The sequence below is a fragment of the Ammodytes marinus genome (assembly GCF_949987685.1).
Source record: "Ammodytes marinus genome assembly, chromosome: 5".
Taxonomy (NCBI): domain Eukaryota; kingdom Metazoa; phylum Chordata; class Actinopteri; order Uranoscopiformes; family Ammodytidae; genus Ammodytes; species Ammodytes marinus.
The window spans coordinates 9,839,099-9,856,137 of record NC_137234.1 but is presented as its reverse complement, the minus strand read 5'-3'; the positions used below and the strand labels follow the sequence as shown (position 1 = coordinate 9,856,137).

At 41.1% G+C, this 17,039-nt stretch overlaps 1 protein-coding gene across 1 annotated transcript in view; it reads left to right on the top strand.

Annotated features, from left to right (window-relative positions):
* Nucleotides 1–17,039, top strand: part of kcnq1.2 (potassium voltage-gated channel, KQT-like subfamily, member 1.2) — a gene marked incomplete at both ends in the record, with an annotated part of 153,254 nt that overhangs the window by 14,372 nt on the left and 121,843 nt on the right. The window contains 10 exons of the mRNA XM_080028661.1: nucleotides 353–479; nucleotides 682–760; nucleotides 869–965; nucleotides 2,534–2,674; nucleotides 5,075–5,185; nucleotides 5,299–5,394; nucleotides 6,204–6,338; nucleotides 9,713–9,869; nucleotides 14,310–14,363; nucleotides 14,730–14,847. Coding sequence (XP_079884787.1) covers nucleotides 353–479; nucleotides 682–760; nucleotides 869–965; nucleotides 2,534–2,674; nucleotides 5,075–5,185; nucleotides 5,299–5,394; nucleotides 6,204–6,338; nucleotides 9,713–9,869; nucleotides 14,310–14,363; nucleotides 14,730–14,847 — 1,115 coding nt within the window. The remainder of the gene's footprint in view (nucleotides 1–352; nucleotides 480–681; nucleotides 761–868; nucleotides 966–2,533; nucleotides 2,675–5,074; nucleotides 5,186–5,298; nucleotides 5,395–6,203; nucleotides 6,339–9,712; nucleotides 9,870–14,309; nucleotides 14,364–14,729; nucleotides 14,848–17,039) is intronic.

The window sequence follows — 17,039 nt, the reverse complement described above, 5'->3', positions numbered from 1 at the left end:
TCTCTGTCTCCGTCTCTCTCTCTCTTTCTCTCTCTCTCTTACACACACACACACACACACACACACACACACACACACACACACACACACACACACACACACACACACACACACACACACACACACACACACACACCTGTCATTACCCGCTCATATCACATCTAAAATCTGTGGGATTGATGCAGTGGCCTTAATGCTTTTAGATACGTCGTAATGCATTGTCCAGTGTTATCAATGCTTCCTTATCTACTACCACATCCTCTCATTCCTGCATGTGTTTTGCAATAATTGTGTCCGTTCCAAATAGATTACTGTAACCCTTGTTGCTCTGTGTTTGCATTGTGCTCCACAGGAGATTGTGCTGGTGCTGTTCTTTGGCATGGAGTTTGCGGTCCGGCTGTGGTCTGCAGGCTGTCGCAGCAAATATGCGGGCATCAAAGGACGCCTCCGCTTTATCAGGAAGCCCATATCAATCATAGGTGCACCTGGCATTATTTTTCCTTTTTGCTCCCATTTAATACAATGGATGTCATCATGTGTTGTGTTCTTGACTATCAACAACCTAGATCGTGCATGTGATGTAGCATTTTAGTACAACGTTTTGTTGAAACTTACGTGATTGCCTCCCCTTAATTTGTCTGTTTTGTTCCTTTTTGATTGACGGATCTCCCCTTCTCACAGATGTGATAGTGGTCATTGCATCCGTCATTGTGCTCGGCGTAGGCTCCAACGGCCAAGTGTTTGCCACTTCTGCCATCAGGTAGAGCCATTGTTTTGCACTGCATTTTATTATTATTATAATATTTACTCATAGCTGACGAGGCATCAGAAGATACTGAGACAGATGACGTGGTGTTGTGTTTTGCAGGGGCATCCGGTTCCTTCAGATCCTGCGCATGCTTCATGTGGACCGACAGGGAGGAACGTGGAGACTCCTGGGATCTGTAGTCTTTATTCATCGACAGGTAGGTCGAAAGTGTTTTCTTCAAAATCAGTGAAAACCACTTCTTGTCCAAACTGTGTTTGCGCTGAAAAATAAATCCAGTGTTCATACACAGCCTAGTCTCTACAAACTTGAATGTTGCATGCTACGGTGGGCCGCCTTTGTTTACATACCCATTTACAGAGTCTAGGCTGAGTATTATCACCAACATTTTTTTGAAGCGCACACAGTACTGACAGGTAATGGATCATGAGGAGATATTCCCTCATTTTGACAACAAACTTTCTCCAGAATAACTCACTCCACTTTAATGTGGTTAATTAAGTTTTGTCACGTATCACAATTTTTTTTTAAAGAACCCTCCGTTGCCATTTTACTTGTTAGTAGTGAATACAACCTTACCCTACTGTTGTGTCTGTGAGGGCACAGGCTCGACCGGTCATGCTGCAATAGAGGGCTTATTACAACAGATGATCCAATGTGCACTGTCAAAACATTGTGCACGCATTTGCACAAATACACCACAGCAGACCTGGCTTTATAAGGAGAAGAAGCCTGACCGTCAAGGTTGCCTCTCCTTTTTTCCCCTTCTATCCTGGTACACTTGTTTTAGTATTTTCTCAGCTGACACATTGAAGTCAGAGGATGTAATGTTCTTTTTACTAATCCCTCAAGTAGACCGTGTGCTTTGGTTGTAGTCTAACCCGACATTCGTGTCTCTTTTGTGCATTAAAAAGAACAGCACTGATCAGTGAGGATTGCGTGCAAAGGTCAAGAAAAAATAAATGTAAGATGATTCCAAGAAGAGCCTAATTTGATTTGTTGCCTTCTCCTTGTTGTCGGATGACCACTTTTGTCAAATGATGTGCTCTGTTTAGCGGAATATATTGCCTTTAGCGGTGTCAATAAGTTGGTGGAAAGGAATCAAGTGAGCCCGTTAGAATGTGTGGCTTGGAATAGCATTTGATGCCTGTGTGTTTTGGGCTTAGTTGGCCTTCATTTGGCACTATTTTATAGGGCCACTGATATGCTTGGACAAAACAGTTTCAAGACAGGTAATATTTCATCTAAATTTTAGTATTTGCTGTGTTTTACATGTATACAAAGTTAAACGCTCAATATTGCAATGGCAGATGACATAGTAACTCTCAACACCTTTTACAGTAATGCTGATGTGCACTGTCACTAACCTGGCTCTCTTTAGACCTGGACAATTAAAATATTAGGTCATACTACTGTCACAATAGGTTTTGCATAGTGTTTCATGCCCTTAAAATCAGCTTTTAAATATGCCCACAGCCCAGAGTTTAGTTTTGGCCTTGTATTTAAAATAGCATTTAAAGGCTTAAGGTATTGCTAGTGGGTCTGCTGCATCAGCCAAGTTGTGACATGAAGCTTTGGAAAAAGAAATGTATAGCAGTTGTCGTCAATTAAAACCTTTTTATAAAGAAAGAGTCATGGTGTTCTTTATATGTGTACGATCGTAAAACAACCTTTTCATAGGATTTTCTTTGGTCGCCTTAAAGGAGAAGTAAGCGAAATGAACAAAACAAATCACTTTCTTCTCCTTTTTTAATGTGTTTTTTTCAGGAGCTGATCACCACCCTGTACATCGGCTTCCTGGGTCTGATCTTTTCTTCTTACTTTGTCTACCTGGCGGAGAAGGATGCTGTGGATGAGGAAGGCAAGACGGGTTTCTCCAGCTACGCCGATGCCCTGTGGTGGGGCGTGGTAAGACAGCGCAACAAGAGAATGGGGCGGGGGAGGGGGGGGGGGGGGTGTATAGAGGAAGCAAGTCCTTCACTGACATTCATCCCTGCAATGTTTGTATGAGAATGTTTTCGACAATTTTGCTATGCATATATTACTTGGTTCATTGAATGCTACTTCCGTTGGCCGAGACATACTTTACGTACTTGAAAGGCCACATCACATTTACAAGAAAAAAAAAATCTAAAGGGCTGTAACAATTAATCTACCCAATGAAGTGGAGTCCTAACTGAAAAAATGGAGATGACTGGCCACCCTGGGTGCAACCAATTATTTACCTCCCTTGTGTTTTTATTCTCTTTCATTGGTTTTCTTCATGTAGCATGCATGTTTTGCTGGCAGCAGGTGTGTTGATGTTTTCCGTGCATAGAGCTGGTTTTGCTTATTTCCCTGTGTACGGAGGCTCTCAGGTTTCCAGAGTAGTTAATGAAACATTTGAATTGAGAGTGCAGAGTAATGAGAAACCTATGGCAGCCTTGTGCAGGGGATCAGCGTGCCACAATGAGACGGTAATAAAGCATTCACCTCTGGGCTCTTTGGCTCAAAGAACTTTTAGAGCACCCATATAAAGTGTCAGTTCCCTTAATTAAAACTTTAATTGTGGGATTACCACCTTTTATGTAACGAGGGTGAGAGGGGTCACGGTGCTCCTCACCCCTCTATGGAAGGTGAGAGAAAAGCTCTAATTTGTGTTGCTCTGTTCACAATGTGGAGGAAAGAGTTACGGTTGCGGATTTGGCACCTTTTTTTGTTTTTCTGAGACTACACTTGAGAGCCATGATATGCTAATATTGTGTGTGTGTGTGTGTGTGTGTGTGTGTGTGTGTGTGTGTGTGTGTGTGTGTGTGTGTGTGTGTGTGTGTGTGTGTGTGTGTGTGTGTGTGTGTGTGTGTGTGTGTGTGTGTGTGTGTGTGTGTGTGCGCGTGTGCGTGTGCTTATTGCAATGAGATTGACCTGATTGGAGAATGCTAATCTCTCCCAGTGTGTGTTCCTTCTCTTGGCATGATTTCCACATTCGGATGTGCAGGTGCAGGGCACAGCTGGACAACAAGCCAATGCCATGATTCATATCCCCTTCCCTCCCTCCCTCCCTCCCTCCCTCCCTCCCTTCCTCACCTTCCTTGCTTCTCTTCTTGCCAATTTCTGATGGTTAGGTAATAGGTAATGACTGTTTCATTTGAACAACATCTCTAGCCTCAACCGGGCTTCAGTGTGAAAGAAAGATTTAGAAAAAAGGGAGCATTTTGCTCTCAACTTGCTATTTAATAGTTGTGATACAATTTTAAATTGGGTCTTATCACACCCCCATTATATATGCACACTGATCAGCATTCATATAAACAGGCATATATGCATACAGTTATACACATATGCACACACACACACACACTCACATATATTCAAAGACCAGTTCCGTGACCTTTGTGTAGACATGAAGAGGTTTGTGCCACACACCCTACAGTGTGAATGAGCGGGGTGTTTTGGAGTAGACCATTCCACTCTGATGGTCAGGAGGACATTGTTTATTCATCGGATTTGTGGACGAGGGATTAAACCCCTCAGCACTCCAACTGCCCCCCAGCATACACCCACCAGGCCTTCCCGCCCCTGCTCCTTCTATTTTACTCCCAAAGCCCTTTTAAGTATCTCACCTTACATCAGCCGCTTTGTGTTAGTGCACAGCGCCGGCTCACGCTGCGATACCCCATAGACGCCCATGGTAAGCCAAGTGTGTTCTGAATGTGTCAGAATTGGCTCGGCTTTCAGAGTGGGTGTACATGCAAATGCAAGAGGTATTTGTTTTCCCCCCTCACCCCGTTGAATTCCTCCACTCACTGAGGATTAGGGGTTGGGAATCTTTATTCCCTTTGAAGAGCAAGAGCCTCAAATGCCCCGGCCATCACTGACAGTCGTGGAGCAGATCGGCTGATGAGCTTTTTCTTTATTGTCTAACTCCTGTTATAGACTGCTGTTAGGAGCTTTGAGAGCTCTGCATTGACTGACACTTTCAGTTCATTAAAGACGAGAGGCAATTGGTATCTCTTGGAAGAAAGTTGTATTAATGAAAACATGTTGGGCGTATTGACTGTAGATGAATATTACATTTGCATCTCATGGAAAATCTCAGTAAAGGAAAGAATGGTCATTGAATTAAAAGGCTTTCTCCTTACTCGTCATTATTGTTTTATCACCGAGTCATGTCAGCACTTTTGTATATACTGCTTCAATCAACAATGTTGTAGCTTTAACTAAGAAATCACATCAGATTTAAATGTCCTGAGCCTATTTTGCATCAGGATCTATTTTGCCACACACCTACTATCTGCTATATTTAAGAGGAACTTCATCCACTCTCTGTAGGTGACGGTCACCACCATCGGCTATGGAGACAAAATTCCTCAAACGTGGATAGGCAAGGCCATTGCCTCCTGCTTCAGTGTCTTCGCCATCTCCTTCTTCGCTCTGCCTGCTGTAAATATGTTTAATATGACTCATGTGTTATTCTTGACCATTAAGGAAAGACTTCTATATTACATATTTTGTTGAATAGATATACAACTTGTACCAATCCCCCTCTTGCTTAGGGTATCCTGGGTTCAGGGTTTGCTCTGAAAGTCCAGCAGAAGCAGCGACAGAAGCACTTCAACAGACAGATCCCTGCTGCAGCCTGCCTCCTCCAGGTAAATCTTGGCAACGAATTGAAGCGGATTTAAAACATGTTGTAAGAGTATTAATTCACATACAGGTACACAGACCCAGTCCATCGGTGATGTAACAGTAGACACATGTCCTCTATACCAGAGTTTGTATTGGACCGTCAATGTGGCAATAAAATCTTCTCAATCCAATCCTTACATTTTTCAAACTTGCACTTTGCAGACCTCGCAAAGTGTAAGCTTCAGTAAACACTGGAAACTGAATGGAGAAAGAGAAAAGCGACAGTAGTTGTCGTCTGCAATTGACTACTGAGGCGTGGAACATTTGAGCTGTATACCACTTGCCAAGAGTGAAATGGAAGACAAACAAGAAGCTAAGGTGTGCCAAGAGCTAACCATTAAGAGGAATACAATTACCATGAACACAGTGAGGCACAACCACAGATAGTTTAGACACTGGTGACACAAGGACACCTAGGTCTGCAACATTGACAACATGCTGCAGAAATCCACTTTAGCATTTTTCATGATACAATGAATAGTAGAATAGAACTGCCTGTATAAAGAATGTTTAGTTGAAATTTGATCAAACAATTAAATCAAACTTAAATTGTATCGTCAGTAGCTACTGCACATACATTAATAAATGTTAAAATAGAAAACCATGCCATCTTGTAAAGGGAATTAACACATCACTGAATTTGTGGTGACATCACTGTAGTACGCCTATGTTTTGTTTACATTTCTTATTATGGTCAGTAGAGGTAACAATGATTACAGGTGATCGACAAATTGACTAGCACTAATCTGCTTGAACCTGTCCTCCTCCTCAGACACTTTGGAGGTGCTACGCAGCAGAGAAACCGGGCGACTGTGAAACAACCTGGAAAATGTATCACGTAACTCCACCGCCTCGGGTCACCACAGTGGAACCTGAGTCCAGACTTAACAGGGCACGTAACTTATCGGTAAATATCACAGCCAGGCAGATTGTGTGGCCAATGTTTGGCACTGTTTTCATTTGTGATTGATGTAAGCCTTTTTCTATTTGAAACCACTCCATAACCCTTTAAATATAAAGTCTGTCCTTGATGCTGTGAGCTGTAATGACCAAACCTTGAGTCATTCTGTCTTTGAATACAGCCAGGCACATTTTTTCCATATCTTTCTTTCCTTTTTTTTAAAACCTATCCTACTGGTTATTGTGTATCTTTACTTTGATCCATCCAATATAGGTATAAAAATAACAGCATCCAGCTTTATAAACCTAGGTCATTTATTTATATATTTATTTATTTCCTGGTTGTAAAAAACGTAATTTATCGCACATGTGGTATTTCTCATAAAAGTGAGAAACATGTTCTATTTCAAAAGTCATTTGAAAGAATCCTTTCAATATGACGTGTGAAACACAAGAGCAGAAGAAGTCCTCAAAAGAGCCTTGTCAGAAAAAAGCCGTCCGACTGTGAGTGATACCGCAGGGCAGATTTGCATACGTCTGGCCCACACCGTATTGTCCCCTTGTGCCGTTCACCTTTCAAAACGATATTAGCTATGTTGCGCCTAGGCCATACAGCATGAAAGGGGCGAGTTAAGTTCCCACAAACGTACACACACACACGCGGGAGGACACACAAAACACACAGAACACACACACACACACACACACACACACACACACACACACACACACACACACACACACAGCAGCCCCCCCCTCATCCCCCTAAGGCCTGACTCCACCAGGATGACTCGAGGCCTTTGTCTCCGCCGGACAAAGACTCAGTCAGTTGAGATGATGTCACCACCGCCTTTCTCATGGGAGTAAACCTTTGTCTAGTAGAACAACAACAAAAAAATCTTTGTGTAGCATTGAACCCACATGTATTGGGGAGAACGGAGGCTGCTTCCGCTCCTTTCTGTTTCGGCATGTGACTTTCTCCTCTCTTTCTCTCTCTCTCTCTCTCTCTCTGTCTCTCTTTGCTCTGTCTTTCAAGATTCCTCTCCTGTTTCTCCTCCGATTAATAGACTTTATTTCACTCTTTCTTTTTCTTCCTGTCTCCCTCTCTTCCCCACGTATTTTCCTCTGCTCCTCTCTGTCTTGTCTGTTTCTTCCTTACTCTCCTATACAATGTTTTGTTTTCTCTCTCGCTACTTGGAATGTAACTCTTTTGATTATTTCTCTTTCTCTACCGTTAAAGGTGCACTATGCAGTTTCAAGGGATATGTTTGCAGAGCATGCAGTTTGCTTACAAAACATATTTTCACTACATTTACTTCTTAGTATTGAATCATTCTTATCATACCTCAAAACATAATTGTTAGGTGACTCGAACCAAATTTAAGACTAGAATAGGTCCGTAGACAAAGCTGTGGGCCCTGCTACCGTAAACAACTACAGTGAAACAGTACCTTTTGAGGTAGCTTTCTAACTTCAAACTAGTGTGTCAGGGATCCAATTTTCTCTTGAGGAACGTTTGTTTATTCAGTCATGAGAATACACTTTAGAAAATGTTCAGTTTTCTGACACTCCCAAAGTTACATAGTGCACCTTTAACTTGGTTGTCTGTTAGTTCACTTCCTGCCCTTCCATTTTTCTCTCTTTCTCTCCCCCCTCACCCCCTCTTTCAATCTTATGAGACCCAGCGCCACCTCCCTCTCTCACTGTCTCTGCTAATGACTCATTGGAACCTCCACCATTTGGATTTGAACTGCTGGCCAATTGTCAATGCCAAAGTCTGATCCACTCAGTCAAAATAATTGAGTTGCAATAAAGGCCAATGTCCGTGACGTTGGTTTGGGTCAGTGGGTCTAAGGATTGGACTGGAGGCACCATTTAGATCCTCAGAAACTCACTGAATCACACAACACATACGCAGCTATGATCTCACTCAATGAAACTGAGATCAAACATTTACTGCTGATGTCACCAGCGTGCAAGTTCAACAATGTAAACTTCACAGGTGCTAGAAGAGGTATAAAACAGGTACTGCAATGTTATTGGAAGCAGCACAAGATGGTTATATGGTCACACCAACAAAATGCACTAGCAAGCTAAATGAAGAGCGCTGTATTCAATTATTTTGCTGGGTAATCACGCTTCTACAATACCTTTGGCTGAATCTTCGTTTTGGTGCAAAAGTCCTGTACATTTATGTCGTCATAAATAATACACAAAACACAGGCACACACCAGAAGAAAAGATTATAGGGGACACGTTACTTACTGCAAACAGAAATGAATTGTTTTATCGAAACATTGTGAAATGTGCATGAACTGAGGAATTTGAGATAACATCACTAACAACCAACCCCTTCAAGAATTGCATGATTGTTATAGAAGGGTTTACATGGATATGGCTAGAAATGACTGAGGTCACAAGTGGTTCACTGGTGAACTATTGGTGGATTGTCCCATTAGACTAGGGATAATGGGGCCACCACTATGGGGCCAACCCCATGTCAACACAACACCTGCAAGACTGTGTCATGTATTGCCAGTTTCGTTAAAGGAAGGTGCCTCGGCGGACTGATCAATGGCTACACAAATTGGGTATTAATAGGCATGTGGACTTTCGCCTGTCTAGTCAGTAAATGTAGAATGGTGCCAGCTAGATGTAGTAGGTCTAACTTCTGTGCAGAGCAGACTCCTGGCATTCTGTTACAGTTTCCTGCATAGAATAAGGGAAGAAACCAGCACAGGGAATAAAAGAACTGTAAAACTGCAGTTCAGAATACTGACAATGAGATGGCTTGTCACTACGCCAAATAAGTCAATTTTGGTGGACTCTGGTCATGGGTTGATCCTTGACACTGATTCTGTATGTGATTTTCATGGACATGATGTCTTTTCTTTGTGCAGCCGAGGATGTCCAGACCTCAAGTCTTCAAGTGTGAGCTCATGATAAAACGAAAATGGCGGATTGCCTTCTAGAGGTTGAGAGTGAGTTGCTGTCCCAAGTACGCAAGTTCATGAACCCTTGGGCCTTGTTCACATAATGTGTGTAATGGCAGGCTGATGATCAGTGAGTGCAGTGTGGGCAGTGATGCTATAAAAAGGCAGCTTAACTAATTTTCAAAAGGGAAAAGCGTGAAAGAAAAGAGACAAAAGCTCCCTGTTTGACTGTGACATATCAGGACAATTTCACGCCGCGTTCTGTTGTATTCCATTGCTAAAAGTTACAGTTGTAATTCGATTGATTATTTTCATATCTTTACACAGTGGATTTTGTTTTGTAAGGATGACTCTTTTAAAGACCATTAATTGTTTTTGCAAAATATTGTCATGATAAAAAAAAGTTTCTTTTTAAATAACTAGGTTGATGTTTTTGTCTGTCCGTCAGAAAAAGATGCCCAAGAGGAGGTTGAAGCCGCGAGGTAACGGTGCTACGGACGAGGCTTCAGACAGGGCCATATCCATCCCCCAGATCACCTTCGATCACATCGATGACTCTGAGGACAAGAAAGATGGCACATTTTCCCTGGAAGAGCCAAGCGAAGGTAAATTAAGTTGAAGAGTGAGCACTGCTCTTATTTGACTTTAATGTACAACATACAATTTGATGTCAAATACATATCAAAGGTTATTGCTATTTTTTTTTTCTAGTCCTGTGTCCAAAAACTCATTTTTCAAAGAAAATGACCAAACCTCTATAAAATTCCTTTCTTTCAAAACTCAGGCCAGGACAAAACATTAGCCAAGATTATACATGAAAGCACAGTCTTGTTTTTTCACTTTTTGATTTAACTGGCTACATTTTGGCCCTCTTTATAACATAATTGTTTTTTTAAATCTTGATGTCTGGTGAAGGTCTTTTTAGAAATGCATAGCATATTCTTGTGAAGCTAATTTGTGCAGTTTTAATTCAATTCAAGGCCAACTGGCAATGAAGCCTGCGTGTCATGTGAAGGAAATTTGAAAAAGTGAATTACTGCTGTAATGAAACCAACTTTTTCTCCTGTCTGTCTAAATATAATGTTGTCTGATGAAATAATGTGTGTCCTGGGCCCTAACATGATGTCATGCTGCATTAAAGGCCTTAGAAATCCATTACTACAGCAAAAGTCAGGACATTCAAATGGCCAAACTTATCTCCATGATGTATGACACTGTTTTTGTAGCTCTTGCTTTACAAAATATTATTTGTCAGCAATCTAACAATGGACTTGTTTTAACTTGCGTCCCATAGATCTGATAGAAATGAATAGTTTTAGATTCAGAATGGCTGCATATGGTTTTTCCATAATTTTTTTGTGAGAATTTTGGTAATCCCTTAACTTTAATTTAGTTTCATACATTTTTCCATCACCTGCAATAACAATGACTATAGGAAAAGATTGCAGTTTGATGCTCTCACTTCATACAATCAGTGAGCTATAGTTGTTATGTGCTGGTTTCTTCTTTTTACACAGTAAACAGGGGCCTTATCCAGATCCCCTTAGACCCAAGATGGCTGCCAGGTGTCTTCAGTAGGCCACATGGAAGCCATTACAGTCTCTGTGGTGATTAGAGGTCACGGTTACAAGCTCTTTACTGCTTTACTTGTCCCCTTTGCTGGCCACAGCCACTCACACTGAGCTTAAGTGGTAAAACCTTAAAATGCGGGTGTGTCAAGTTTACAAGTGGGAATTTCTTGTTATACCACTTGCAGTTTACTAATATTGTTGTAGTCATGCCAACGCCAAGACTTAACAAAAAAAATTACCTGGACTGTTGACAGACTGTTGTGATGTTGATTTCTGATCATATCCAGATAATTATAAAATTTGACTTCTAGTGTTCCCAAATTGTTGCCAGCACTCGTAAATATCTATAGAAGCTATGTTTAAAAAAAGAATGCTGGTCTATATACACAGTAGCCTATATGATCCATGGCAGGTTGGTTAGGGGGATTGGTGGTTCAACTTCCTGTGTTAAAAGACATCTCCGCCAAATGAATTGACCCAGACTTTAGGTCAATAAATGCGCTTTATGAGTTTTTCCTTTCAAAGCGTGCAATCATAAAAGCAGCTTGAGTGATATAAACTTGACATAAAGGCAGACCATCACTAAAGAACAACCACTTATGAGGGGAAAAGTTGTTTAGTCTCATGCTTAATTGGGTGGAATCTTAGATAGTGAAGGATAGCATACTGTTTGTCTAAGTAAATGTGGAAAAAGACAATCAAAGCAAATGTCTAGGCACATTTGATCCAGTATTCTTTCTCATATTGACATAGGTACAAGCAACACAAGCAGCTGTCAACATGCAGAGCTTACTTGCTTGCTTGTTCAACCAATAAAAAAACATAGTGGAAAAAGGAATGGCATTCCTGTGAATGGCATAAAACCATGTAAGGAAGCCAAAGCCTGACGCCTGCTGTCACTAATGATAATGTGTAGTAGAGTTGGAACTGCATGGGACTGTATGATCTGTGCTTCAGTTGCAGCCATAAATCATGCATCATTCTGCAATGTCAACTGCCCACGCCAGTACTGTTGCTTTTTTGTTTGTCTTAACCTTCACAGTTTTCTAATAGGTTTGGATCCCCTAGCTCTAGCTGAGAGATGCAAATGTTCTGTTTAAACAGTGAACCGTTTGTTATTAAGACAGCGCTCCATGATCACTGGTCTCTCTAGGAATCTTTCTTGTGCATGCAATTTGCGAACGTCAGAGTGAAGGGCTGAGGGCACAAGGTTTTTGGGTCCTATAAAGCAAACTGGTCTTGTTTATAGTTTACTGTAGGACTTTATGAGCCAGCTAAAATGAGTTGCACTGTAATGCAGTCAGGTTTGATTGTGCAATTTGCCAAATAAATACATGGATACGTTTAAAAAAAGAAATATGGATAAATAGACAATGTATTCTGCGCTCCCAGCTTTTCCCATACTGCCATGGATGTTTTTTAATGTTGTCAAATCATTTTGTGCTCCAGCAATGTTGCATTCCCCAACCAATAATATCTTCCCCTTTTCTCCATAGGAATGACCAGAACATTTTTAGATCCTATTTCATAACTATGTAGCTGCACTAGATGAGATTCCAGGGATTGGTATAAGACATTTTGTTTCTGAGATATCTTCTCATTTTGAAGGTGCCCTCTGATCTCATGGTATGGCTCTCTTTAAGTTTCCATTCCATAATCTTATATGTTAAGACATATGCTTTACCCAAAACCAGAAAAACAACAATGAAGACCCTTTTATCTTTGTTAAAACTAGAAACACAAAGGTTGAGTGTATATGTGTGAACACTGCACTGTATAACCAGTTGCCCCCTTTCCCTGGTTAAGTACTTTCTTTTTTTCTCCTATTAAAAAGTCCTCTGTGTTAATCATTAGCTAGCCTGCCTTTTTAATGTGGCCCAGACAGTATTTTAATTAGACTTGCTGGCTGGCTGGGCCTTTGTCCCCAACCGGACCTAACCAGAGCCAAGCAGAGAGAGACTCAGACACTGGGTCCAGGGTTGAACTGGCCTGTTTTCTTTACTGGGTGCCCTGCCAACAGCAGCGGGTTGAAGAACGAGGGCTGGCCTGGCTAGGAATGGACAGAGGCCTAGGAGACCGTGGGGACCTCTAGGCTGGGACACGAGAGAGAGAGAGAGAGAGAGAAAAAGAGAGAGGGAGTTGATAAGCAGCCATTGTGGAGCTCCAGTGGTCAGAAATAAACTGGTCATTGTTTGATTTAGTCAGTGTCCGGCTTATCGCTCCACTTATCTGTCTGGCCCCACCCACCTCCGTCTGTGAGAATCTCTCAATGGAGTGCTCTCTCTCTCTCTCTCTGCTGACTTTTTTTACTTTGCACTCTTTCTTTCTTTCTTTCTCTCTCTCTCTCTCTCTCTCTCTCTCTCCTGCCTTTGGCTCACACTCTTCCCAACCAAACACGTTTGCACTGATGGGCCAGATAAACTACATGTTGTTAATAAAACCCTTATCCTGTTTGTGTAGCCGATAAGCCAGTTCACGTCTCCCTCAGTGAGCTGAAGTTGGGGCTAAAGGTGGCCTCTTGTTAGCTCTAGTTAGCCCCCCTCCAAAACACACACACACACACACACACACACACACACACACACTCTCTGATTTCTCTCCCTCCTGGCCCTCTCTCTCTCTCTCTCTCAATCGACGTCTCTGCTTCCGGATTGGACAATGTCAAACGAGCTTGATGATGGAAGACAAGAGAGGTTGAATGGATGTTGCTTGTATTGGAATGGCCATTCTGTTCTTGGACACAGATTTGCCTCCATTCTTTGTCACAATGGAGGCCTGGTGGTTTCTGGAGGAGAGACTTGTCAAACTCCGATGCTGACAGTCTGACTGTAGGCCCTAGACCCAGTTACACATGTTGTTTCTTTGCGGTTGTTTTAAGCCGCGCCAGCAGACAGCCATTTGCACTACAGTTGAACTGGAGCTCTGCGATTTCTGTTTCCAAATAAATTGTTCAAAAATATGTTAACTCAAAACTTTTTCACAGCTGACAAAGTTATTAATTTTTTTTTGTTGTAACCTATATTTTACCAGGATATTCCCTTTGGGATTGAAAATCTCTTTTTTCGTTTTCAAATATGTTTTATTGAAAGCATATGTGCATATCACTTGACATTTATACGCAATAAGGAACTGCTTCAATTTAAATTTAAATTTTTTTTACAAGCATAATAAAGAAGAAGAGGTGGGGGAAAAAAAAGGCAAAAAAGAAAGAAAATTTCTTCTTCAAGGGAGTCCTGTTATACAAACAAAGTTTCACACTTAAAATGAAATGCAAGACACAAAACCCAATAAAATAAATCACAAAGCATCAATTCCATTGTCAGCAAGTCAGTGCTCTGACCAGACTTAGGTATAGGTTTTGTTCACCAAACAGTTTAGCAATGAAGAGCTCACTGAAAGTTTTCCATTTCAACATTTTCTTATATGTTTTTTTGCTTCATCTCCTCTCCGTCTTTTCCTTTTGCATGGCATCAGGTGCTCCTCGACATTCTCAGTCGTCTTTCAATCTGAGCTGCACTGGCTCTCCAGGTATCTATCTGTTTATTTGTGTCTGCTTTCACAGTATGTTGCACACTATTAAATAAATGTGATCAAAGTGGCTTATTTTTACTTGGACACGGACTTTGTCTTTTTGTCCTTTCATTTTATTTATTTATTTATCATGCTATTATTACATTCAAAATAAGAAATTAATTCCTCTATGATGTAAATATGTTTTTTTTAGAGATGCCAAACTACGTGCAATTATTATTTATTTGAACTCTTACCCTACAACTATCACATGTATTCTTCCTAATCTTAATAAAATAAAATAAATCATTGTCTGATTTAAACTTGTATTCTGTCATACATGACTGTACTGGAAATGTCAGCTGTTATCTCTGTTCCTTGTAGTAAAGAGGAAACACGACAGCATCACCTCCATCAACATCTCCCGCGCCAACAGCTTAACTGATGAGCTGGACTACATGAATGAGGACATCCCCCTGTCTCCGGTGACTGCCAAGACTCGGTAAGTCCCAAGAAAGAGTTTTTCTTCTGCTCCTCTCTGAAACCCCCCTCCCCCTTTTCCCCATCTCCCCCCAATCCATCCATCACCCAGCGCTGACCTCCATTCTTCCATACATACAATACTGATTTCCCTACTTCTCAGTAGTACACAACAGTCATTTGTGCGGCCAGAGAGCCCCTCTAACTGCTCTCTAAATGAAGTTGTTTTGTGGAAATCTCTGGAGGGATAAAGAGAGTCTTGAGGGCCTATGCCATATCAGGTACAGCCAGTTATAAAAGGGATAATCCTTTTTAGGTCTTTGGGGAAATGTCCTCAAAATCCCTCTCAATAGGTTGTAGGATATGTTAAGGTACTGGATTGGCTTGTCACGACATGCCTTTGTGGGATTGGGAATTCACTGCTGTTGGTTGCTGTGTGAATTGTGAATGAATTTTGGTGGTGTTGCTTCCGCCCATTGACCTGCTCATTCACATGCGGTTCATAATGTGAACCAAAGTGAATTCTGATGTATGGTAATTTGATTTTCTTTGCTTTGTGTGTGAAGGTGCTACTACAGCAGAGCTTTTGAATAACAACCACAACAAACATTTTACTGCCCATTGTTTCACTACTTACTCCTGCCTCAGTATCAACAGACCAATACTCCCACACAGTGTTAGTGCTAGTTTACACCATCAACAGTTACTACAAGCGTTCACATAAGCAGAGTGGGAACACTTGATACATGCAACATGTTTGGCTTAATTCCAGTTAGTGGGAGACTACTACACTGCCTTTTCCCACTGGGTCGTCCCGGTCGTGTAGCATCTTTGCGTCCAGATTAGGTTAATACATTCTGAGCAGGTAGGTAACACCATGTCCCAATGGACTAAATGCAGAGCATAATGGATGTCAGGTGATTAGGGGCTTTAAAAAAAGCTTATATGCCACACAGAGCTGTAATGATGTGTATACTGTATTGTTGCCTTTTATACATATACTGTAGTTAGTCCATAGAGTACATCTACCACAGTGAGCTTCAGAAACCTTTAATGCCTCAGGTGACAGCTCTACAGGGATTTGTTGAACTGGATTGCTTGGGTTTCCCACTGATGGCTGTGTTGTTTTTGGTGATAGACTTTTAGTTACAGTCATTTATTTCCTTTGGGTGGTTCAATTTTCTGACCAATCATACTCATACTCCATTTTGTATTTCAGTACTGTTTATAGGTTTTTCAAATGGACTGAGTGTGATTTGATGTTTCATCTACATAGTGGTTTATTCCACAGTATAAAACAAATATACAGAGAGCTACCTAAAATTATTTTGTGTGAAAACAGACCTGCACATTCAGTCACCACTGCTGGCTCTCCTCCATCTCTGGCCTTTTGGCTTTGTTCATTCATTCTACATTCTCCTCTCTGGACCCTCTTGCAACACAACAAGTTTAGTGAACCTTTTCTTTAGAGGCACACAGAGGCCATAAAGGTTGGACAAATTATGCGGGTTTCCCCACTTACCAGTATTTGTTTAGAATACTCAGAGGGGATCAACCAATCTTTAAATACAAGTAAAAACTATTACGAAACAAACTTTAATAGTGAAATAGAGTAGAGTGCAGTCTTCTGACCTGCCTGTTGGTTGCATTGGTCAAGTACTCTTTCTCCACACAGCCACGTATCGGCTCTATCATTAGCCTATTCTCTTTCTTCTCTTGGTTTTCTCAACCCTCCCATCCACCCTGATCTTATCTGCTGGGCAGAAAGAGACCAGGGAAAATGTCAACTTTGACATACAGTACCATAGAAATCATAATTAACAACAACCAGAACTCCAATTTTAATTTTAAAATTTGATATATGCGCCACTCCTGAAATATAACTGTGATAACGGTTTCTAATAAATTATTTTTAAATAGAACCCAATGTTACAAAAAAAAATTGTGTCTAAGTGTGTCTGGTTCACGCTTTAAACTTCCCTCCATAGACAGACATTTGTCCTCAGTCCTCACACATGAGGTGTCTAAACTTTATTGGTATCCAAAATGATAGTGACACATCTTTTATTACGGAAGATTACTTTTACTGGGATTTGATGCCTTTTTTTCATTTGATTATTGAAGGTGATGGGTTGCGTTGCCACACCACCAATCATGCATTTTACCGTCAAATTGGCATTCATGCAAAACCAAAGCTTTACTGAATTATCTATG